Source organism: Phyllostomus hastatus, unplaced genomic scaffold, assembly GCF_019186645.2.
Source record: "Phyllostomus hastatus isolate PE091 unplaced genomic scaffold, TTU_PhHast_1.1 phas_contig_86, whole genome shotgun sequence".
In the NCBI taxonomy this organism is placed as follows: Eukaryota; Metazoa; Chordata; class Mammalia; order Chiroptera; family Phyllostomidae; genus Phyllostomus; species Phyllostomus hastatus.
This window is the reverse complement of record NW_025333977.1, coordinates 41,844,666-41,871,289: the sequence shown is the minus strand read 5'-3', so window position 1 is coordinate 41,871,289 and position 26,624 is coordinate 41,844,666. Positions and strand designations below refer to the sequence as shown.

Sequence of the window (26,624 nt, the reverse complement as noted above, 5' to 3'; positions counted from 1 at the left end):
CTTGGGACGGACGTTTTTACAAACTTGTGGTGCCATCTCTCACGTGTCTTAGTGTGGCCAACTCATCCTGGGGGGCCACGATAGCAGTGCTAGAGGTTCTCGTCCCACCTTTGTGTGGACCATTGAAATTGCAGCATGAACCTCGGTGAGACTGAATTTTCTCACTTTTGTGATTGCTCCAAAGAGTTTGTTGTCGTTCCTGCTATTCACACAGGCTGAGACTGTGTCTAATTTTTGGTGGCCATATTATGTAGAATTTCTATGTATAAATTCATGTAGAATTTACAAACTGCTGAAACAATGAAGATATCTCCACTGTTGCCTGTCCCAGAGCTGCTGGGTCAGGATGTCTGGTGAATGTCGCTATCCATTTGTTAATCACAGTAATTCACGCTAAGTGCAAAGCAAAGAACTCCCAAACATCAGTGGCCCCCATGACAAGCGGCTATTTCTTGCCTGCACCCCGGCCCAGGGCAGTTGGCTGGCTGTCCTGGGCAGTGCTCCTGGGAGCACCAACTCGTGTAGCTTGGTGTCTGTGAGGAACCCCTTGTTTCCTCCACTGAATCCACTCCCCAGAGCATGAAGAAAACTCCAAAAGGAACGCACAGGAATCTGATGGCTGGGCTCGGAGGTGGGTATATCACTTCCACCTACAGTCCATTGCATAGGACTTAGTCCTAGCACCCCAGCCTGGCTAAAAGAAAGGCTGGCTAACCTTGACTTCCTGTGTGCCCAGGGAAAGAGGAAACAAAATTGGTGAGTGTGCCCCTGGTCTCTGCCACAGTTTGGCTACAGAAAACCCAGTGGGACAGAAGCCAGGAGGCCTGGCCTCTGCCTCTGACTTGTCAGGTGGCTTTGAGTAAGTCATTCTAACCACTCTGAGCGGTTCCTTTCCATAAGGGTGCTGGTGCTGCCTGCCCCACGCCGGTGAGTGAGTTTGCATTGTTCCATAAATGTAGATGCTAGTAGCAGGAGTTGTGGCCTGCACTATTGTTTTAAAGCAAGGATCCCAGTGATTCCTTTAACTACGTTTGAACCCCTGTAACAGTCAGACCTTAGACTAGCTACAGCCTAGCTACTAGCTCTGATCTCTGGAGCTCGCATTCTGGTGGAGGCATGGGTGATAAAGAATCTGTGGAGAAATAACATGGTCATGTGACCTAATGCCACTGAAGGGACAGGCCTCTCTAGAAAGGTGACATGTGAGCTGAGACCTATGTGGTGATGTAGAAGCAGACAGGTGACTGTCAGGGAGTAGAGTTGCCAAGCAGAGGAACCAGACTGTGCAAAGGCCGTAAGGTGGAAAACCAGTTTCTTGAACAGATAAATCGCTGTATGGGAGGGAAAGATGAATTTTGAGAGGTGGTCAGGGGCCATGTCATGCAGACCTTTAATCTCTCTGTGCCTCAGTTTCCTCACCTGCAAACTCGACTGGGCTAATAATATCAACTTTATAAGGTTGCTTGGAGGGGATAAAATGAAATAATATGTGTAACGTGCTTAGAAAAATACCTGGTACCTGATATACATTACACAAGTAGACAACTACAAGTGAGGATTTTATTCCAAGTGCAATGGGAGACTTCTGGACAGTTTTCAGCAGGGGATGTAACCCAACCTCTACTGGTGCCTCTGGGCTGGGCTTGAGGTGGTTGGAGGTTTCCTCCCTCCTTCCAGACATGGAGGGTGGGGAGAGAAAGGGCTTTCTCTCTCTCTCCTTCCTTCCTTTCCTTCCTACCCTTCCTTCCTTCCTACCCTTCCTTCCCTCCCTTTTTTCTTCTCTTTTCTTTTCTTTCCTTTTTTCTTTCCTTTTTTTCTTTTCTTTCTTTCTCTTTTCTTTCTCCTTTCTTTCTTTCTTTCTTTGTTTCTTTGTTTCTTTGTTTCTTTCTTTCTTACTTTCTTTCTTTCTTTCTTTTTGTTCTTTCTCCCTTCCTTCCCTTTCTTTCTATCTCTCTCTATATATATCTCTTTATTGGGGGGGTGAAATCCCCCCTCAAAATTTAAAACACCATATGTTATTTCCACTAATCAATGTTTTGTTTTCTATACACTTATAAGATTCCATTTTTAAAAAGAAGAATCTTTAAATATATGCCAATAAGGTCTTATAACCTTCTGCTGTATCCCCCCTCTTGAAATATAGCCAAGTATCTATTCGTACATAAATGTTCTGGATTCTGTTTGGGGTATATTTGAGATGGCTGTGCATGCCACACCTCTTGAACTTTATGTAAGTAGAATGTGTCCTGCATTTTAGAACATACTTACTTTCCCCCAAATCTCTGTAGAAAAGGAAAATCTTAGAAGATTAAACAATGGCTTTGAAACCACCATTTCTGCAGAAACCTACTCCTCCCTACAGAGGAAGCTGGCCTTGTGTTTGTATTTTGTTCATAGTATCCTGAAAAAACAAACCATCAGCTCAAAACAAGGTCCCCCATTTATTCTCTGGCAGGAGCTGCGGCACTGGCTTCAAGAGACTTGGCTCCTCAGCCTGTGACAGTAAGGACATCCCAGGGGCTGTGGGGTGAGCTGAGGTCACTGTTGCAGCAATAGGCTTTGGCTCACACAGGACTTGGATGTCGATTAAAAAAACAAAACATGAACATAGAATTATTTTTCTACAAGCAGATAATGAATTCCCCGGTCAATATAATCTCACAAAACAGTAGCTTTGTCTAATTGCCACCAAAAAGCTTCTTAACTGAGTTTCTGCATTAAGTGTTAGCATTTCCAGAAGATTTGAAATATAAAGTTTCTCAGAAGATACGTATCTTCCACTTTGTAAGGAATGACTTAGAAAGGAGAGTGGCCTTCTGGAGCTCTGCTGCCAGGCAGGGTTAAGAGCTCTTAGAACCGCAGGAGGGGGGCCCTTGCCTCCTCATCCAGAATTTGTACAAAGAGGCTGGTTTCCCACTTAGCTCCTGATGATTCATGCATTGAACAAACCTTGATGATGTACCTTGAGACCACACATTGTCCAGAGGCTGGGATGCAACAGGGAACAAGGCAGAAGGGATCCTTTTCTCCTAGATGAAAGAAAACTCGACAGTAAGTAAGTGGGCTGAGCCATCCAGCCCTCAGAGACCCGAGAGGCAGGCTGCCAACCTTGCACAACCCATCTTGGAAGGCAGAGTGGGGGTCTGGGAATGCCTCCAGGAAGAGGTGACGTTAAAACTGAGGCCCGAGCATGAGTGAGGGAAGGGCAGACATGGGAAAGTATGCCAGGCAGAAGGAATAGCTTGGGAAGACCCTGTGTGTTTTGCTTTTATTTTTATATCTCCTCTTCTTCACCCAGAGCATTCATGAATGCCCAGGTTGCAGAATGATACAGCATTATCCCATTTTCATTAATTTTTAAAGCACACAAAAACACAATATACTTTGCATGGATACACATATATGTACATAAAAATATTTTGATTGCTGTGGAAGGAAATCCATTACAGTTGTGACAGCAGTTGCTTCTGAGAAAGGAAGGAGAAAGAGGACAAAGGAAACCTCATTTTTACATGAAAACTTTATTTTATTAATGGAGACTTTCAAAACATGTTGACAAAACGTTAACAATAATCAGTTCTGGATTGTTGGTGCCCAAGTGTTTGTTATGTTGCTCTATATATCTGTGTATATTTCCGTATTTTCAAAATATTCTTAACGCCCCAGCCAAAGTGGATCAGTGGGTTGGGAGTCATCCGCAAACCAAAAGGTCACCAGTTCGATTCCTCATCAGAGCAGGTGTTTAGGTTGCAGGTTCGGTCTGGGTCAGGGTGCCTATAGAAGGCAACCAATCAGTGTTTCTCTCTCACATCAATGTTTCTCTCCCTCTCTCCACACCCCTCCCCTTCTCTCTAAGATCAAAAATGAAAAATAAAAAAGTAATTAAACATACATCTTTAACAAAGAAAAATCAAGGATATAGACAGTAAATTCTTTAAGTGGAAGGGTTGTCTTCAGAAAACATGTTTTCCAAAGTCCTTCAGGGTGTCAGTACAGGGACTGTCAGCAAATTCACATCACACGGCACCAGTCGGGCTTGGTGACTCACAGAGGTGAGAAGAACAGCTGCGTGTCACAGTGAAGTGCTGCAGTTCACTTCTCACTTGCTATAGAATTTCTCTTTGGCCTTTAGAGCAAGGTGGCATTTGTCTCTGGTTACAGCAGACCCATAGCTCTCCTCTGCCTGCTTCTTCAGAAGAGGGTTTGCTGGGGTTGTTGGGGATCATCATGTGTTCAAAATTGCAATGACGTAATCCAGTTTCTATTGCCAAATATACTGTGTCTCATTCCCAGAGAAGCTTCACATTTTCATTCCAATGGGACCAAGTAAAGAACTCCTGAGAAGGAGTGATTTATCCCAGTGGGGGGGGATGAGTACCCAAAGCCAGACTACAGGATGAATCAACAGAATTTTCTTAGTGTCAAAGAACTGAGAACTTGGCAATGAATCGAGACTGTGCCGCCCTGTGTGTGCCCCTCCTTGTTGCAGTCATCTGAAGGCCTCAGGAGAGTCTCCCTCACTCCTCATAAATTTTAGCCCCTGGCTCACTCTCATTGTCTTCAACATTCTTCTTTGTCATTAGTCATAGTAATTTCAATATCTGCGTGGATGATCCTTTTGACTCTTTAACCTCGTCTCCTCCAAAGAGCTTATCCTTCATTCCTCAGCCATCCATCCCATTGTCATTATCCTTGTCTCCACCACAGTCTAGTTGTTACTGTCCTCACCCCACTGCCTCCTGATTTCTATCCTTACCCAGCTGGAATTCTGTGGTCCATCTTTATGGCCATTCCCCTGCCTACATCCTCAACTCTCTTGGCCATCCCTTCTTCCATAGCTAACTTAGCTAACACCCTTCTTTCCTGACCCCCAACCTACCACTGCTTAAATCCAACTCTCTGCCTGCTCTTCACCCCCACCTAGGGAGCCAAATGTGGCATGACAGCCCTATATTTTCCTAGTCCCTTTAACCACCTTCTCCTCTGTTCTCAAACTCCCAAAGCTGCCCTCACGTCCACTCTCACTGCTGATGACTTTTAAAAGAAATCAGAAGAGCCTTGGCTGGTGTGGCTCAGTGGACTGAGTGCCGGCCTGTGAACCAAAGGGTTGAGGTTTCGATTCCCAGTCAGGGCATGTGCCTGTGTGGCTAGCCAGGTCCCCAGTAGGGGGCGCATGAGAGGCAACCACACATTGATGTTTCTCTCCCTCTCTTTCTCCCTCCCTTCCCCCTCTCTGAAAGTAAATTAATAAAACCTTTTTTAAAAAAAAGAAATCAGGAGAAAATTTTCATATGGCATCACAGTCTCACCTACTAACCTGCTTGCATCTGCCTTCCCTCCTCTCATGTTACTGAGGCGCCTCCTCCATCTGTGCCTGAGATCGCATCTCCCTTTGCCCGCTCAGCATTTCAGCAGCAGTTCTCCCTTTGTCCTGCTTCATCAGGTTGCCCCCTCTACAGAACTGTTTCTGTTGATTGCAAACATGCCTTAATATAGCCCATCGTAAACTCCTGTCTTGACCTCACATCCCCTTCCAGTAACCCCCATATTACTCTATCCTTCCAGCAAAACTCCCTGAAAGGTTTGTCTCTATTTATTATCACCAGTTCCTCTCACTGCATTTTCACTTTGATCCTTCTCTTACTGGGCTTTGTCCCTGTGCTCTACAAACATGTCTTGGTCAGAGTAACCGGTGGCCTGTGGTTGCTAAACCCAGGGATCATTTCTCAATCCTCACCTTCCTCTGGACTCGCCTCACTTGGGTTCCAGGTACCACCTCTGGTTGCCTTCTCCTTACTGATTCAGTCTCTGTTGTGGTTTGTCCTCACCTTGAAGAACTGACGACACTGGAGTGAGTGCCCCAGGGCTCTGTGCTTAGGCCTCATCCCCCAAACCCCCTTGTTAGAAATCTAACTCATCTCTGCTCACAGCTTTGAGTTACTTTCCATAATGTTTATCAATACATTTGTACCAATAGTCATTATTCATGCAAGACAATCCAAATTAAATTAATGTAGCTCAAAATGTTTTCCTTGACTGGGAATTTTTCAATGATTCATAGAAAGCTTGTTTATATTTAAGGTTACAGGTGGTATCGTATTTTCCACAATAGAGACGGCATGCAGCAAAACAAGAAAACAAGGAAGTTCTACAACAGATATCTCATGAGAATGTTTTAAAATTTAATTGCATTTACTGCTATCAATTTCTTAGACTGTGGCTTTGGAACTTCTGGTATTTACACCATTAAGATAAGCTCCTAGCAGTATCTTGAAATAATTAAAAATAGATTTTCTTATGACCCAGTGATTCTATTTCTGGGGATTTATCTGAAGAAACCCCAAATACTTAATTTGAAAGAATATATGCACCCCTATGTTCATAGCAGCATATTTACAATAGCCAAGCTATGGAAGCAACCTAAGTACCCATCCATAGATGAGTGGGCAACAAAACTATGGTACATATATACAGTGGAATATTAGTCAGCCTTAAAAAAGAAGGAAATCCTAACTTTTGAGACAGCATGGATAGACCTAGAGGGTATGATGTTCAGTGAAATAAGTCAGTCAGAGAAAGCTAAATACCATACAATTTCACTCATGTGGAATCTAAAAACAAAATAAGCAAAATTGAAACAGACTCCTAGACACAGAGAGAAAAGTGGTAGTTACCAGAGGAGAGGGGGCTTGAGGGACGGAGTGAAAGAGGTAAAGAGATTAAGAAGTACAAACTGGCAGTTACAAAATAGTCATGTAAAGTGCAGCATAGGGAATATAGTCAATAATATTGCAAAAACTATGTATGGTGCCAGGTGGGTACTGGAAATATGGAGGGAACACTTTGTAAAGTATATGTTTCTCTAACCACTATGCTGTACACCTAAAATCAATACAAAATGAAATTGAAAGAAAAAAAAAATAACCTCCTAACAACTAGCATGCAACTGTGGCAAAGCCAAAACATTCCCCTTCTTGTGACTACTCCATTACTGTTCCTCCACTGGAATTGGGTATGTGACTGACACAAGGTTAAATAGCACTGAAACATTTCCTCTTACCATAAAAGAATAAAAAATCAGGGCACTGAACTAACCAACATGGGGAAGCTGTATTTATGGTAAAGCATCTACTGACTCCTGAGTCTGTGATAGTTAATTACAATGAATATAAACCAACCAGTGTTGCTTGTAGGTTGTGTGTGTATGTGTGTATGTGTGTGTTTTAAAATCATTGACCTTTGTCATCTGTAAGGTTTTACAGAGTGAAATTTTTATGCTATTCAGTGGGGACCTCATCTAGTTGAAAAGGTGAAATAAATCCGATTGAGACTTTATGATTAAACTACTTGAATGAATAAGTTAAAAGACAGTGTGAACTGAGAAAGAAATGGGGCTTTTTAAAGAACTCTGCCAAATGCTTCTGCAGCCATTTTTCCTACCTATTCAGGAAACAAGGAGGGAAGTATCCTAAGAACCATATGGGGAAATTATGGTGAAGAAGGTTTTGTAAGAAACTGAAGGCTCATCTTTTTTATCAGAGCACTGTGTTTCAGGGCTGCCTGGTATACAAAGTTTTCACCTAGAAAACAAACAAAAACTTGGTGACTTTAAGAAGAGAATGGTCAACTAGTACTGAGTTAATGTAACCAGTATTCAAAGGTGACCTGGATTTCTCGGTACCCAAATGAATTATCTGTAAATTAGCTGCACAATTGTCAAATAATCCCTGCAGTTTTAACTTGTTAGAGTTAAAACAAGAGTTAAATTGAGACTTGTTAGAGTCTCAGTACATATGCCATGCATTGAGATCATCCCATTGTATTATTTGTGAGAAATGACATTTCAGATGTTTCTTTGCCACATGGCATCTCTGGGAGCCTTGGTGTTTCACAGTGTGCAAATGTGTACTAACGTCCTATCAGGACTGGTGTTCTTTCTAAGCAAGGCCATAAATTAATAAGGCTGTCCAATATTTTGAAGCTTTGCTGAGATAAATTCCCCAAGGATAACTCTGTGTACCCTAGAGAATTGTAGAATTTGTCAAAGATGATACTTATATTTTATTAAGAGTAGCTTTTCCGGCTTAGTTCAGGTTTGAGGGAAGAAAAAGTACTATCTTGGATGTTACGCTTTTATCTGCTCACTTTAGGGATTGACTGAATATGAAGGCTTCAGGCAGTTTTCATGGCATGGTTTTCCAACTGGGCTTTTTCTTGGCAGGTTCCCAAGGGGAAAGTTGTCGTTCTCAATTTCCGGTTCATAGACCTGGAGAGCGACAGCCTGTGCCGCTACGACTTCGTGGATGTGTACAGCGGCCACAGCAACGGTCAGCGCATCGGGCGCTTCTGCGGCACGTTCCGGCCCGCAGCCCTGGTGTCCAGTGGCAACAAGATGATGGTGCAGATGATTTCCGATGCTAACACAGCTGGGAACGGCTTCATGGCCGCGTTCTCGGCCGCTGAACCGAATGAAAGAGGTATTGTTTCCACATGATGGCAATAATAGCGGTAAGGGTGGCTCGTGGCTCCTGAAGGCCTGCTGGGTGGCAGGCACTGTTCTAGGCACTTGTATTTCTCCTTAACTTAAAGTCTAAGAGAAGTTTTTCTCAACAGAGAGCCACTAAAGCACAAAGAGATCATAAAAAAATCAGTTCTTTTTTTTAGAAGTTCTTATATATCCTTTTAAATGTTCAACTATAAAAATCCAGAGAGTAAAAAGGTGACGTTTGCATACACATATACACATGCAGATATAGAAACATGGCCCATCACCCAATTCTAGTCCCCTCTTAGAAATTGCGATGGCTGATGGTTCTCATACCTTTCTGTGTTTATATATGTTTATATACATGCATATACATGCATGAACATATATACATATATGTGTATAGATACACACACATTCTTGCAAACAGCCTTTTAAAAATGTAAGTGGGATCATACATTCATATTAACAACTTTCTCTATTCATTTAACACTATGTGTTGTGATGTTTTCATGTCAGTGCATGTGAGCTCTACTATTGAAAGTTAACTGCAGAAGGCAAGATCTATTGGGTTTGCAGCCTTCTGCCTGGGGGCACTCCCTAATCTGCCCTTCCTTCAGCCAGCAGTGCAACAGTACTGGTCTGGACTGTCAGAGCACAGAACCTGTGGCTGACAGAGCAGCCAGATTGTCTGGGAGGAAATCCTGGCTGGGAACTACAGAGGAATCGAGTCACAAAGTATACACACAAAACCCACCCTAATCTTCACCTGACAGCTGAATCTACATATGTGGGGGAGAGCTCAGCTGGCCTGGCACAAAAGCACCAGCTAGAAGGTGAGAGAACTGACAGACACTACAGCTGCTGCCCACTGCCAGAAAGACACATTTTGAGCATGGGTCTAGCTAAGTTATATGCCAGCTAGAACAAAAATTACTTTTCCTAGGAACACGACTGAATCTAGAGTCTCTATATCATTCATAATGTCTACTATCCAATCATGTTATGAAACCAGAAAGTGTGTCTATATTCAAGAAAAAAAGCAGTCATGAAAATCGGACCCTAAGACAACTCAGATGTTGCAATTAGCAAATAGCACTTTAAAGCAGCTATTAGAAATATGTTTAAAACTTAAAGGGAAATATATGTATAATAAATAAACAGACCGAGAATATCAGAAGAGAAACAGCAACTATAAAAAAGAACAAAATGGTAACTCTAGAACTGAAAGATACTGAATTTGAAATTTTTAAATTTACCTTGTGGGTTTACAAGCAGATTGGAGATGACAGAAGAGTCACTGAATTTGAATAGAAATGATCTAATCTGAAGAAACAGGAGGGAAAATATTAACAAGAAAGAGCCCCCAAGACCAGTGAGACAACATCAAGTGGTCTTACACAGGTGCAATTTGTATCCCAGAGAATAAGAGAGTGATAATACTGCAGAAAAAAATATCTGAAGAAATAATGGCTTGAAGCTACCAAAATTTAGGGAAGCACATTACCTTATAGACCAAGATCAACACACCCCAAATACGATAAATAAAAATTAAGCCACATGTAGGTATAGGCATATCAAAATTAAATTCCAGAGACCCAAAGATAAAGAGAAAATCTTAAAATCAATCAGATAAAAACAGAATTGCACACAAGGAAAAGATGATGTGAATTATGACTTTCCATCAGAAACAGTGGTGCCCAGAGGCAGTGGAACAGCACTTTTAAAGTGCTGAAGTGAAGCTGTCAATCTAGAATTTTATAGCTAGTCTTCAAAAATGAAAGCAAAATAAAGACATTTGCAGATAAACTTTCACATCACAAAAAAAAAGAAAAAAAAACAGCAAAAGAAGTTTCTCGGGTTGAAGGGAAACGGCCCCACAGGGTAAAATGAAGGTGACAGAAGGGTGGAAGGCCACTGAGGTGGTGAATGTGAAAGATTACATATTCTTCTCTTCTCTCAATTCCTTCACATGTGTCTCTTCAGAACAAAACAACAACTTTAACACCATATTGTGGAATGTATAATATATATGTATAATGTGTATCCTATAAATATACATATGACAGCATTAGAACAAAGGATGGAGAGATAAATGGAACTCTACTATTGCACATATACAATACATGAACAATACAACATTGACTTTAGACAGATTGTGATAAGTTAAAGATGCATGTAATAATCACTGGAGTAACCATTAAAAATGCAAGCTAGAGTTAAAAGAGAAAAGATTAAAATACAGTACTAAAATTATTCAACCATCCAAAGAAGGCAGGAAAGAAAGAGAAGATGAAACCAAAGAAAGTTGAAATGAATAGAACAAAATAGTAAATGGTACACTTAATTCAGCATATCAATAAATACATTAAATTCAAAGGATTAAATATTCCAATTAGAAGACAGTAACTGTTGAAACAGGTGAAACAGGAAATCCTAACACTACGTGGTATATGAGAAAGCTTGAAATACAAAGTCCTGAGGACTTCCGGTCAAGGTGGAGGTGTAGGCAGGCATGCTTCACCACCTTGAACAGCTGTAGAAAGAATTACAACTAGATCTCAAAACAAGTAACACCCAGAACTGTTATAAAATCAAGCCACATGGAACTCTGACAACCAAGGATTTAAAGAGGCCACATTCATCTAGAAGGGTAGGAGGGTGAGGGTCATGGTATTGCATTGAAATGGATGGTGGAACAGTTGATTCCACATTCACATAAGGTGGATGAAAATTAGGAAGGATTCCTTGGGAGCAAGTGATCCCAGCCCCAGGCTAGACTGCCCAGCCCAGGGTTCCAGTGCCAGAAAAATAAATCCCTAAAACTTCTGGCTATAAAAATCAGTGGGGTTAGGGAAGCAGAAGAAACTGCCAGATTTTTAGGAAACTTGGGTTAAAGGGCCCACACAGACTTAGAATATATGCAAACCCACACACTCTGGGATTCACCACCAGGGCAACAGGTGGAAGAGTTCGAGTCACACTTGGGAAATGGGTAAAGTGACTGGAAAAGGTGTGAGTGCTGGGCAAACCTCCAGAAGCCAGGCAACAGTCAATCCCCTCTCTGAGCCCTCCCCCACACAGAGCTACAAAGAAGTGAAGAGGGTTGCTCCACCTCCTCAATTATCTAAGGCTCCACCCCACAGAATTTACAGGTGCCTTTTCTACAATAGGCCATGCTACTGAGACAGGGAGTCAAAGCAGCTCTACCTAATATACAGAATCAAACACAGGGAGGCTGCCAAATTGAAGAGACAAAGAAATATGGCCCAAACTAAAGAACAGAACAAAACCCCAGAAAAGGAACTAAACAGAATGGCAATAACCAACCTATTAGATGCAGAGTTCAAAACACTGGTAATCAGGATGCTCAAAGAAATCTTTGAGTATGGCAACAATATAAAGGAAGAAATGAAAGTTACACTAAAGGAAATAAAGAAAAATCTACAGGGAACCATCAATGGAGTGGAGGAATCCAGGATTCAAATCAACAAGTTGGAACATAAAGAAGAAATAAACATTCAACCAGAAATAGCAAGAAGAAAAAAGAATTAAAAAACAAAACAAAATGAGGGTAGTATAAGGACCCTCGGGGACATCTCCAAATGTATCAACATTCAAATCATAGGAATGCCAGAAGGAGAAGAGGAAGAGCAAGAAATTGAAAACTTATTTGAAAAAATAATGAAAGAAAACTTCCCTAATTTGGTGAAGGAAATAGACATACAAGTTCAGGAAGCACAGAGAATTCCAAACAAATTGGACCCAAAGAGGACAACACCAAAATACATTGTAATTAAAATGCCAAAGGTTAAAGATAAAGAGAGAATCTTAAAAGCATCAAGAGGAAAGCAGAGAGTTACCTACAAATGAGTTTCTATAAGACTATCAACTGATACCTCAAAAGAAACTTTGTAGGCAAGAAAGGACTGGCAAGAAGTAATCAAAGTGAGGAAAGGCAAGGACCTACAATTTAGATTACTCTATCCAGCAAAGCTATCATTTAGAATGGAAGGACAGATAAAGCTTCCCAGACAAGGTAAAGCTAAAAGAGTTCATCATCACCAAGCCCTTATTATATGAAATGTTAAAGGGACTTATTTAAGAAACAGAAGATCAAAACTGGCAACAAATGGACATTAAACTGGCAACAAATTCACAATTATCAACAACTGAATCTAAAAAAAAAACAAATTAAGCAAACAACCAGGATAGAAGCAGAATCAAGGCTATAGAGATCATTGGGGGGTGTTGTCAGCTGGGAGGGGGAAAGAGGAGGATGGGGGAAAAGGTGCAGGTATTAAGAAGTATGATTGGTAGGTACAAAATAGACAGGGGGAGGTTAAGAATAGTATAGGAAATGGAGAAGCCAAAGAACTCATACGCACAACCCATGTACATGAACTAAGGGGGAGGGATTGCCATAGAGAAGTGGGAATACCGGGCAGAAGAGAGCAAAGGGAAAAATCAAGACAACTGTAATAATCAATAAAATATATTTTAAAAAATACAAAGTCAAAATAGTTTGAATGTAAAAGGATGGAAAAATATGTACCATGCAAACATCATTAAAATTATAACCAATACTTACAAAAAGACATTGTTACAAAAATGAATAGGCAACCTACATAATGGAAGAAAGCATTCGGAGAAATATCTAATAAAGGACTTTTACTCAGAACAAACAAAAACTTCATACAACTCAACAAACAATAAAAGATAAAGATCCCAATAAATGTAAAAATGGGCCCACAATTGAACAGTCACTTCACAAAGGAAGACATATGAATAGCTAATAAGTACATGAAAAACTACTCAGCATCATTAGTTAACAGGAAGTGCAAATTAAAGCCACATTGAGATATCGGTACACACCCACCAGCTTGGCGGAAACATCAGATGGCGGCAAGGAAGTAGTGCGGCCAGAGTGCGCATGCCTTGGGAGGTCTAAAACGCTACATCCTCTTGGGAAAATTTTCCAGTAGTTTTACATGAGGTTGAACATCTGTGTCTACTCTTGGCCCAGGAATTGGGTATTTATGCTAAACTGATGAAAATACATTCCACAAAGACATTTGTATGAAAGTGTTTCTAGCAGCTTTACTCACCCAGAATACAAACTGAAAACACCCCAGTGCATATCCCCCGGAAAGTGGGTAAACAAACAGTGGTGTTCCCATACACTGGAATACTCCTCAGCCGTGTAAAGGAACAGATCACCAGCACACACGGCTGTATGAATGAATCTTGGGTGTTGTTCTAAGCAGGAAAAACCAGACACAGAAGAGTACACACTGTGTGACTTCATCTACATGGAGGTCTAGAGTAAAACCAAGGTTAGGTGAAATTGTTCAGAAGAGTGGTGTGGAAAGTCAGCAGACTGATACAGGGAAGGGATACACTCAGCAGGGGTGTCAGACTCATTTTCACTGGGTGCCACATCAGCCTCAAGGTTGCCTTCAAGGGGTCGAGTGTAATTTTAAGACTATAAATGTTTCTACTTCTTAACTAGGGGCTAGGAGCTTGGCATTGCTGCTGGGTAGAAACAAGGTGCCAGGCCAGATAGAACAAGGCAGAGGGCCGGATTTGGCCGGCAGGCCTTGTGTTTGCCACCTGTGGGCTACAGGAATTCTGTGGGAAATGGACACTGTCTCATCATTTGGAGTATGGCTCACAGGGCACATCCAGTTTCAAAGGTTTACAGCCAAGATTTGTGTATTTCAAAGTATATGAATTTACCTCCCCCAAACCTGTAAATTAATAATAATAATAAAGCAGGTGGTGGGGATTGGGTTGCACTATTAATAACAACAATAGTAGTTTGATGCTAATTGTTTAACTGGATGATAGATTCATAGAAGTTTATTATATACTTACTTTGTATATACTTGAAATATTTCATGAATAAAAAGTTTTAGAAATCATTCCAACCTCAATTTTTAAAGTGCTATTTCAAAAGTTTACAGATTTCTTTTAAGAATGATCATCTTCTATGTTAAAGAAGTATTTCATTAAACCATATAGGTTTTGAATTTCAATTCAGTTTCTTTGTTAAATTTGAGGAAAAATCAAACTTACAACTTTGTATTAAAATATCTTTCTAAAATTACTACTGTTAACCTATCAACCCATATGCACAGAGATGTCTGAACTAATGTTTGTAAAATCTGAACTGTGGTTAGATTTAGGTGCTGGTATTTGGGGTAAGTTTTCGCTTTCTTCTTTATGCTTTTCTGTATTGCTGAAATTTTATAAACATATATTGTTTTCACAAGCAAATTATTCTTAAAGTTATTAAAGAGATATATATATATATTTATATATATGTAAAGTGTTTTAGGTAGAGTTTTCTGTGCCAGCTAATTCAAATTTTGTCCATTGGCATGGATTTTAACCCTGCTCACAAATACCCCTGCCTTGAAGGGTTCTTAAAATCTGTCGTTTGTTGAGCCTGCATGATTTCTGAATGAGCGCATGCCCAGATGTTTTGTCTTCACTTGTCTGAAAAAAGGAAAGAAAGAAAAGAAGCTATAGTCCTGACTCCACTCCTTTACTCTCTTGCACTGATGTGATACATCAGGTAACAGAGATCACTTGGGGGGGGGGGGTGTGCACGTGCGTGTGCGTGTGTGTGTGTGTGTGTGTATAGAGACTATGTGACCATTTTTAAGAGAAAAGTGAAGAGCTCTGAAGCATCATTGTCTTTACTTCTATACTACCACCTAGCATTCTGAATTCCGAATCTCCTCATGGTTGCATTGTGATAACCTTTATATAAACTTGGACTTTTCTCATGTTTAATAACTTCAGGGGATCAGTATTGTGGAGGACGCCTTGAAAGACCTTCCGGCTCTTTAAAAACCCCCAACTGGCCAGACCATGATTACCCTGCAGGAGTCACTTGTTTGTGGCACATTGTAGCCCCAAAGAATCAGGTGAGATTCCCTGAAACCACTAAGAAAGTATTCATGTGTCAATTATCCAGACAGTGTGAGGGGCCCAGCTCTCATCAGAGCTACTGATGCAGAGCAAGGAAGGCACTGCTGGACACATGGAGACTCAGATTCAGACTGCTTTTGCACTATTTGACTTGCAAAGTCATGGATTCAGTTTCCTATTCCATAATTGCAATTTTCAAAACAGGTTTTGAAATGCAAACGGTAAGCAAATCTCATGTGAGATTATTTAACCCTGTAGAAGATGTTAGAAGCAGCAGCCATGAATAGTGGGAAGATAAAAATCCCCAAGGACATGTATGTATGTTTCAGGTTAGCCTTTGCTCACATGGCAAACCCATTACGTCCTCAAAATAGCCATCCAGCCACCAAATCAAGAATGGTCTGGCTGCTTCCCTTTGACAAAGCCAATGCAAACACGCCACATCTTCTCTCCAAAGAACAAGTGGTCTGCTGTAAAAGCTAGTCTGCTTTATGGATGGGTTTTTTTTTTTTTGGTTGTTCTTTAAAATAGAATTTGTGCAGGTTTCCCACAAATAACGTTATTCATCTGTACAACAATCATCAGAGAAGGTCTTGGTTCCAGGGCTCAGTAGTTTGTGCTGATAGGAATTTGTGTTTTTCTGGGACCCACTTTCATATATTAACTGCAGGGCAGAGCTTAGTGTGGCAATAGACCAAGCCTACTTTGTGGGCTTTTGCAAACAACTAACCCCATACTTTTGTAGCTGTAAGTGAACAGAGCTCCTAGTTTAAGATCGTAACTGTAGTTGATCTGAGATTGAGATAATCTTTTGGAATGATTAAAACTTAAAGCAAAAGAATAGCACCAGAAATATGAACATCACAGGAGAAATATGAAAATAAACAAGAATAATTTAAGCAGAATGAATACAGTTTTATAAAGAAAAATCATGATACCCTCCAAATCTGGGGAGAGGAAGAATTCCACTTGAGGATATTCAGCAGTGCTATTTTGACCTTTCTAATACTGTGCTCTCACTAAAGCTTATAGAGTTAAAGTTTGAGAAGTTTGATGTTGAGCGCGATAACTACTGCCGGTATGATTATGTGGCTGTGTTTAATGGAGGAGAAGTCAACGACGCTAAAAGAATTGGGAAGTATTGTGGTGATAGTCCACCTGCGTAAGTAGCACCTGTTTTGTTTTCCGAATATTTTAGAGGCCCTAAACTTGTTTCTTATCCAATTGCTCAATTATATTTTATTTTCTGAAAGATTTTATGTTGTTGTTTTGTTCACAAAACCTTGGTTCCATAACAGTGCAGCTGACACAAATAGTAGGCAACCTTTACAAATGTAGAGGCCTTGACAGCCAAAGAGATTAAAGGCAGCAGAGCTGGTGACGCCCCAGGGGCCGATTTTGAGTCAGATGTGGGGTGATGACACTGCCCTGTGAAGGTGAGGTGAAGCATCAGAGCAAATGGGAAAATTCTGAGAACACAGAGGGCTACCTACTAGGGATCCAGATGAGGAAATGAGGAAGCTTACGAAGGATCCTGATGACTCTGCCTGATCAGGTCCTGTTCTGGACCTTTTGGAGCCTTGTAGCTCCTTGTCCCATTGTTGTTGCTCAGATTTTTGCTGAGTGAACCTGAAAAGTACTTATCAGAATGTTTATGGAGCTAAGGGCTCTGCCACTTATTAGCTGTGTGACACTGGGCACGCGTTACTTAACCCCTCTATGCTGTATTTTGATGCAACACATGACTTTTGGAGGGCAAGATATTTCAACCTTTATCTACAATACTGGGCAAAGTGACCGCTGAAATTACTATAGCTTACCATCAAAGTCACCATTCTGCCAAAGTAAACATGCTTTTCTACTGTTGCCTAAACATGATAGGGTTATATGCATCGCCTGCTTTTACAGACATTTCTATGGTTTCCACAGACACATCTGAGTTAAAAAAAGGTTTTTTTAAAAATTTCAGCTTAATTATGTTTAAGTTTAATTAACAATTAAGAATTTTAATGCATTTACATACATTTCTATGGTTTCCAGACATATTTGAGTTTAAAAAAGGGTTTTATTTCAATTAAATTTATTTATGTTTAAGTTAAGTTAATAATTAAGAATTTTTAATGCATTTAAGTTATAATTCAAACATTAGTATATCCAAATTTGGCTTCATAGATAAGTGTGTTGGAGAAAGGCCCATTTCTAACCTGAAAAAGAGTCCCTTATGTTCTCTTCCTGTGGCTGCTGTAACAAATCAGCACACACAGAGTGACCGAAGACGACATGTTTGATCTCTCCCAGTTCTAGAGGGCAGGAGTCTGGAATCAATCTCACTGAATCAATCCCAGCTGATGTCAGTGTCAGCAGGGCTGGTTCCTTTTGGATGCTCAGAGGGAAGAACTTGTTTCCAGGCCTTTTTAGCTTCCAGAGGCTGTCCGCATTCCCCACTGGGGCTCCTTCCTCACTGTCCTCCTTCCTCCGTCTCTGCAGCACACCACTCCTATCTCAACCGGTCATCATATTCCTTCTCCTCTCTGGTCTCAGCCTTCCTCTTACCAGGATGCTTGTGGTTACATTTAGAGCCCAGGATGCTCTCCCCTTCCTAGGACCCTTAATTTAATCTTCTCTGCCAAGTCCCTTTGCATATAAAGTAACACAGTCACAAAGTCCAGGAATTGGAATGTGGACATTTCAGGGCCATTAGCCTCTCATGCCCTCTGGAGCTCCTCCTTTCCTTCCTGAAATTTTTCTTTACCCAGTAGTCCTGTTTTTCTCCATCATCAGCTCTGCTTCCTTTTTTTGTTCCTCTGCTACAACCTATACACTTAAGTTCTAACCAAACAAAACAAAACAAGTCCCTCTCGACTCTCTACCCTGCTCCAGCTTTTTCTGCCATGTCTCTTTCTCTTCATATCAAATATTTTAAAAAGCAAGTTTCATTTTCTAGAAATAAGGCAAAAAGCTACCTTTTAAAACTATCCCAGAAAAAAATATCTATCAATGTTCCTAAAGTTAAAAAAAAGAAGTTAAAGCATTGCAGAGTTGGCAAAACCATCCGAGATCGTAAGGGTGAGAAGCCCAAATCCAGAGAGATAAAGAAGTACTGTACTTGAAGGTGCCAGCTTTCCTCTGGATATGTGTCAGTGTTTGATGACCTAGAACTTCATTCTTAACAGACCATGCTTGGGAACAGAAGATACAACTCAGGGTCCAGGCAAGGGGGAAGACACAGCATAAATAAGGGACCTAAAGAAAGTGCCACCAGTGTGATTGAACTAATTTCCCCATGACCCAGGGTGATAGTAAGGAAAATTGGCTGTTTTGGCCTTTGCTTTTGGTAAAAGTAAAAAGAGGTAGTTTCTTGTGAGAATCCAACAGTCCTCATGTGAGTTTGAGGTTAAATTTTACACTACTTAACTATTCAAACAAACAAACAAAAACAAGTCTCTGTCAGGAACTTAGTTTAAAGAGTTTCCAAGTTGGCCCTAGTTGTGGCTGGGTTGGAGCATCATGCTGTAACCAAAAGGTTGCAGGTTTGATTCCTGGCCAGGGCACATGTCTAGGTTTGTAGGTTCCACCCTCAGTCTGGCAACCAATCAATACTTCCCTTCCTCTCTCCCTCCATCTCACTCTAAAAACAATGAAAAAATTTCCTCGGGTATGTCCACAGGGGCTGACAGAAGAAAACACAAATTCTTTGTGGAAGAATGCATCTTAACTTAGACTTTAAGAATACCTTTGAGTAAAGTTTTAAGAAACATAAGTTCCCAATCAAATCATGAAACACAAATGGAAGGCAAACATAAGAATCAGCAGAAATAAGCAGTAAAATCAGACCCATAGGGGCCATATATAGTGAAATTATGAGACAGAATATGAATGCTTATAGAAATTCATGCAAAATATATCAATTCAGAGCCTGTAAATTGCAGGCTATTGAATATATGACAAGAGACTCTCGGAAATGTCCAGACAGATTTAACAAAGAGCCTAACACAATTTCCTGAACTGAGACATATAATAATTTACACAAAAAGCCTTAATATATGTGTTAAATAAATGCTAAGATACAGCTCCGGAAAGAATTAGAGAACAGAGAAATAGATGTGAAATAATTAACTGGAATACAGCACAAAGGGACAAATAGATGGAAAATATGAAGGAGAGCTTAAGAGTCACAGAGGCTGGAGTGAGAGGATCTTAATACACATTTAATCAGAGTTCCCTAACAAAACATAGATAATGTAGGAAATTTGATGTTTGAAGAAATAATAGCTGAAACTTTTCCAGTGTGGATGAAAAATCCACATTGAATCAGTCATCAAATGTAAGAACTCAGTAAATCCTAAGCAACATAAATATTAATATATCCATGCCTATGTGTATTACAATAAAACCACAGAATGGCAGAGAGATGTTAAAAGTAGCCAGAGAGAAAAGACAGATTGTCACAAAGGAAAGACAATTAACAACTGACTCCTCAGTAGCAACAATGAAAGTTAGAAGATCTTAGGAGAAATAACTGTCAAGCTCAAATTATGAAAAGCCTCTCTTTTGTGAGTGTGGGTGAAATAAAGACCTCTTCAGTTAAACAAGAGCTGAGAGAATTTACCACCAACAGACTTTAACCAAAGAAACTTTGTTATGTACTTCAGACAGAAAGATAATGATCCCAGGATAAAGGACTGAGGTGCAGAAAGAAACACTGAACAGAGATATTGGTAATGAGAGTTGAAGGATTCTGAGGTCCTTGTGTTATCTGAAAGTTGGATGAAGATACTAAACTTTATAATAAGTTAAAGTAAACATGAATGTTAAATTTAGGGTAACCTCTAGAAAAAGTAGAAGTCTTTAACTTTCAAAACAGTGGAGAAAAGACATGAAATGAGAAAAAAGATCCAAAAAGAAAAAGCATCGGTGGTTGAGATGAAGGCATAGGTAAATGTGGCTCACCTCCTTGCACAACCACAGCAAAATTAGAGCTAAACTATCATTCAGCACTGCCAGAAAATCAAGCTATATGACAACTAAAGAATTAAACCACATTCATCCAGACGGGTATGAGGGGCAGAAGGGTGGAAACTCAGAGACGCAGAACAGGCTGGTCCCAAACCCACATGTGGTGTATGTAAAACAGAGGGATATCTTGGGAGCAAGGGATCCCAGCCTCACACCAGACCACCCAGCCCAGGCTTCCAGTGCCAGGAAAAGAAGTCCCCATAACCTCTGGCTGTAAAAACCAGTAGAGGTTGGGTTGGTAGAAGAAACTGTGAGATTCTCATACTTCTCCCCTTGGAAGGCCCTACACATGGACTTACTTAGACTTACTCCCTCAGAGCTCCAGCATCAGGGCAGCACCTTGAAGAGCACCAGTGCTGTGTGATGAGGAACGGAAGCATCTGGCATTGGGGTGAGAGCTGGGGGACAGCTTCCTCCTGGACAGAACTGCAGACAGCAGCCATTGTCCTTTTCTAAGCCCTCCCACACACACAACCACAATGCAGCAGCCCCATATCTGAGACTCCACCAACCTGTCTCACATGGTTAGCCCTGCCCTACAATTACCTAAGGCTCCACCCTATCCAACTTATGGACGTACCCAAGCTGGTAACAGTGTCTTTTCCTTAGGAATGGCTGGGCTAGGCACAGGCTTCAGACCTTCCTAGAGTCACTCATAAACAAGCAACAGCTGAGTACAGCCCCCCATCCCTTCTGCTAAGTGGACCTAAGCCCTGCATGAACAGTGGCTGTCTGTAGGTCACTTCATAGCTTACACCAAGGGGCCCCAGAGAGAACACAGGTACTGGCAGACCTTGGCCTGCACCACCCAGGAAACCCCAGAGGCTACATACCCAGTGGACAGTTACCACAGTGGAGCACCACCACCCAACCACCTCCACAAGCCACAGAGGGAGGTGGTTGCTGGCCAGTGGTCTCAGCCTGTCTTACCAGCTGTCTGGCCTAGGTAGGATGCCTCCCATTGACAAACTGACAGCAATCAAGATTCAACTACAAGAGGAGAAAATAATTAGCCCACATGGAGGGCACACCTTGAGTACCCAGTATGGGAGATAGTGGAAGCTGTGCCACTGGATCCTATAGGACACCTACTACATGGAGTCAAAGCAGCTCCACCTAATACACAGAAACAAACCCAGGGAGGCTGTCAAAACAAGGAGACAATCATGGCCCAAATGAAAGAACAGACCAAAACTCCAAAAAAGAACTAAATGAAATGGAGCTAAACAATCTATCAGTTGCAGAGTTCAAAACACTGGTTAAAAGGATGCTCAAAGAACTTAGTGTGAACCTCAACAACATAAGAAAGATCCAGTCAGAAATGAAGGAGACACTACTGAAATAAAGAACAATTTACAGGGAATCAACAACACAATGGATGAAGCCAAGAATCAGATCAGTGATTTGGAACATAAAAGAGAAAAAGACATCAAATCAGAATAATAAGAAAAAAAAGAATCCAAAAAATTGGGGATGGTGTAAGGAGTTCCTGAGACAACTTCAGGCATTCCAACATTTGCATCATAGGGGTGTCAGAAAGAGAAGAGAAAGAAAAATAAATTGGAAACTTATTTGCAAAAATAATAAAAGATAACTTCCCTAACTTGGTAAAGGAAATAGACATACAAATCCAGGAAGCACAGAGTCCCAAACAAGATGGATGCAGGTGATCACACCCAGACACATCATAATTAAAAAGCCAAAAGTTAAAGATAGAGAGAATCTTTAAAGCAGCAAGAGAAAAGCTATAATTACCTACAAAGGAGTTCCCATTAGACTATCAGCTGATTTCCCAAAAGAAATTTTGCAGGCTAGGAGGGATTGGCAAAAAGTATTCAAGGTGATGAAAAGCAAGGACCTACAACCTAGATTACTCTATCTAGCAAAGCTATCACTTAGAATCAAAGGGCAGATAAAGTGCTTCTCAGACAAGAAAAAGCTAAAGGAGTTCGTCATCACCAAACCATTATTATATGAAATACTAATGGGACTTATTTAAGAAAAGGAAGACCAAAACTACAAATATTAAAATGGCAATAAATGCATAACTATCAACAACTGAATCTAAAAAACACACTAAACAAACAAGCAGGGCAGAAACAGAATCATAGATATGGAGAATGTTGGGAGGGCGGCCAGTTGGGTGGGAGTTCTGGGGGAATGGGGGAAAAGATGCAGGGACTAAGAAGTAGAAACTGGTAGGTACGCAATAGGCAGGGGGAATGTTAAGAGCAGGTATAGGAAATGGAGAAGCCAAAAAACTCATATGCATGACCATGGACAGGAACAGAGGAGTGGGGGGTGCTGGATGGAAGGAGGCCAAGGGGGGAAATTGGGGCACTGTAATATAGGACACTCATTTAAAAAAAAAGAAACAAAAAAGGCAGGCCAAATAAAAAGCACAAAATAAGATGGTAGAAATATCTCTAGATGTATCTGTAATCAATATAAATGCAAATGGATCAAATCATTAATAGACAGGTAAAGACTGTTAGACTGGAGAGCAAAGCAAAACCAGTTATGCACTGTTTATAAGACACATCTCCAAAAAATAAGAACACAGAGCATTTGATAATAAATGATAGAAAAAATATTGGAAGCAAGTGCTAATTGAAAGAAAATTGGCATAGATGTACTAATATCAAAAAAAAACTAGATTTTAGACAGAAAACTTTACTAAAAATAGTTAATATATAGTGATAAAGTGCAATTTATCATTTATCATAAAAGTGTATTAATTGTAAACTTGTATTTAAGTCAAAAATATGTAAAGCAAAAAAAAGAATAAAAAGTAAAAGATTTACAAAATCCACTATTATTGTAGGGGATTTTATTTTAATTTTTTAAAAGATTTTATCTATTTATTTTAGAGACATGGGGAAAGAAGAGAGAAAGAGAGGGAGGAGAAACACCAATGTGTGGTTGCCTCTAGCACACCCCATACTGGGAACCTGGCCCGCAACCCAGGCATGTGCCCTGACTGGGAATCAAACTGGCAATACTTTGGTTCACAGGCCTGTGCTCAATCCACTGAGCTATACCAGCCAGGGCCTATAGGAGATTTTAAACACATCTTTTTCAATAATTGACATAAACTATGAATTATAGAAAGAGGGAAGATTAGGATACAGAAGATTTAAGATACACTTAATAGGCTTGTTCTAATGAATAGAGAACACTGCATCCAAAAACGGAAGAAAATACTTTTTTTTCAACCAAAAATGGACACAACTTGGGGCAGTGAACACACAATACAATATACAGATAGTATATTATAGAATTGTACACCTGAAACTTATATGTAATTATTAACCATGTAAGTTATTAAACTTATGTCACCCCAATAAATTCAATAAATAATTAAAAAAAAATAAGAGCAGTACAAATAGGATGCATATCCAGCCTTCTTTGGCCCCCAAATTTTGATGCTATACTTAACGGTAAAGGTTAACTTACATCTCAAATAAAATACAATAATCACTTTTTAAAAACACAGAAAAAAAAACAATAATCCAGAATTGCCAAATAATTATTAAAGAACTATGACCCACAGTTAAAAGTTATGAAGGCCGGGGCGGGGGCGGGGGGGGGGGTGGAAGGCCCAGACTGCGCTTCTCCACGGGCCCTAACGGCCATCTGAGGAGAGGGCCACGTTAGCACTGTGCAGACTCTTTCAGGGAAGAATGGGGCTTGTTCCCCGCCTGTTTTCATGGTGCCCACGTAAACTGACGCCAAAGCAAGTTAACGCAGTACCAGAAAAGAATGTGGAAGACTAATCTCACTTATGAATGTGATGAAAAATAAATTCTAAAAGAAAAAATATTAGCAAGCCAAATCTAACAATGTGTGAAAAATACTCTTTGACCAGGAATTCAAGATTGGCTTGATAATTCAGAAAATCTATTTCATACACTACCAGGTTAAAGCGTGACTTGCAGATTTATGTTTTTATGTGTTGAAAACATTTATTCAAGAATATCTTGTCTTAAATAGCATAAATTTATAAGCTTTTATTTTTAAAAAGATATTTTAATAGCAACAAAAATATGAAACACTCAAGAATAAATTTAACAAATTGTGTGCAAGGCCTTAAGAGATAAAATTATAAAACCTTAAAGACCTAAATAATGGATTTACATACTATTCTCATGAATAGGGAGAATCAAAACCATTAAAAATGTTGGAATTGGGTTTCATTAAAGCTGACAGTCTGACTCTAAAATGTGTGTGGAATTGCCAGACAGTGGGAGGGTGACACTAAGACAGCTTTGAAGAAGGACCCAACAGAAGGATTTTTTTGCCATGATGGAGCTGTATCAGAAAGCTACTGTAACAAAGACAGTGTGGTTTCACCAGAGGCACGGCCAGAAACATTCCACACGTGTCTGCACATGGGGCACTGCACAGAGACCCACAGGCCTGCTGGGGCAGGGTGACCCTACTGCAAAATAAGGCAGTGGCAACTCTTGGTCACATGGGAAAATGAATGTGTTCATATCTAATAGCACACAAAAATTAATTACAGAGGGATTAGAGTCTTAAATGAGAAACTTCAACAAAAACTGCTCATCAAAATACACCTTAAAGAGAAGGCACAAAATGGAAGCATATTTGTATTTGACAAAGACTTAGGTTTCAGAATATGAGTATATCAAGAAATCCTAGCCCTCACTGGAGTGGCCCAGTTGGTTGAGCATTGTACTGCAAAGTGAATGGTCACTGGTTCGATTCCCAGTCAGAGCACATGCCTGGGTTGAGGACTGGGCCTCCAGTAGGGGGTGTGCAACTAGCAACCACACATTGATGTTTCTCTCCCTCTCTTTTTCCTTCCCTTCCCTTCTCTCTAAAAATAAATAAATAAAGTATTTTTAAAAAGAAATCATAAAAATTAATTAGAAATATGGCACAACTAAGTAGAAAAAGTGGGCAAAAGGCATTCCCCAGAGAAGAAAGGTACACAGTGAGCAATCTTTGGCACAACCACTTTGGAAATCAGTTTCATGTTATCTAATAAAGTTGAAAATGAGCATCTATCCTGTGATCTTGGGGTAGAGCATATACCCTCCCCTCCCAGGGTGCCCACTAATCATACCTTTGTCCATGTGCACCCCAGACATGTACACGGATGTTCTAGGCAATATTGCTTGTAATTGGCAGGGTGGGGGTGGGGACCACACAGCCAAATGTCAATCAACAAGTGAATAGTTAAATTGTGCTACAGCATACCGCAGCAGCAAAAACTGGATGACTTTCACAATTATAATGTTGAGAGTGAAAAAAACTGCAGAAAAATATACACCATAGCCTTTCATTTATATGAAGTTTAGGAGCATGCTCACTATATACTATATTGTTTAGTAATACATACATATTTGTAACTCTACAGATAAAAGGAAAAAAAAGGACAAATACAAAACTCAGGGCAGTGGTTGCCTCCAGGCAGGGGGCTGGGTGGGGGCAATGGAGGGGCTGCTGAGCACCACTCACCTCTGAGGACTTTGTCTGCAGTAGCTTGACTGCCTGCCAGCGACTAATGCTTTGACCTGAAGAGTTTCCCACAGCAGAGTACTCTAGGGTGGGGCAGTGCAAGAAATATGCAAACCTGTCTGGAGAGGTTTCCCCTGTGAAAAGCATGACTAGGACGAGGACAGTTGGAGTTGGGGGTGGGGCTGGAAGGAGAAGTGTGTGGGTTCAGTGCTGTCTCAATACCATTGAATTCAGTTGGAAAACATATACTTCACCCTTGCGTGTGTGGCACTATGTCAGGTACCTGGGACACAAAGATAAATCAGTGAGGGTAGGAAGTGAATCAAAGTAGACAGGCCGATAACTTGGCAAAGGAATGTCCTGGGTGAATTTCTGACAAGTGGTAGGGAGGTCAGGGGCAGTTTTTTCAAGGAGATGGTGCTTCTTGAAGGAAGATCTGGAGTTGGAGGCTGGAGGAAGGACAGACTCATTCCGGGCTAAGGGAGTTCTGTTAGCACAGACCCACAGGAGAGATACGTGCTCTTCTGGAGCCTAAACCTTGAAGTGGGGCTGAGAGAGAGAGAGAGAGAGAGAGAGAGAGAGGGAGAGCGAGAGAGAGAGAGAGAGAGAGAGAGAGAGAGAGAGAGAGAGAGAGAGAGAGAGGGAGAGAGAGAGAGGGGAAAGGAGAGGAGGTAGGAGGGTTCCGTTTGGCTCCCTG

The 26,624-nt window shown here is 40.6% G+C and overlaps 1 protein-coding gene across 2 annotated transcripts in view; it reads left to right on the top strand.

Annotated features, from left to right (window-relative positions):
- Nucleotides 1-26,624, top strand: part of PCOLCE2 (procollagen C-endopeptidase enhancer 2) — a 67,933-nt gene that overhangs the window by 25,440 nt on the left and 15,869 nt on the right. For both annotated transcript variants that reach the window (XM_045851408.1, XM_045851409.1), the window contains exons 3-5: nucleotides 8,222-8,477; nucleotides 15,296-15,420; nucleotides 16,450-16,586. In XM_045851408.1, the coding sequence (XP_045707364.1) occupies nucleotides 8,222-8,477; nucleotides 15,296-15,420; nucleotides 16,450-16,586 (518 nt within the window). The remainder of the gene's footprint in view (nucleotides 1-8,221; nucleotides 8,478-15,295; nucleotides 15,421-16,449; nucleotides 16,587-26,624) is intronic.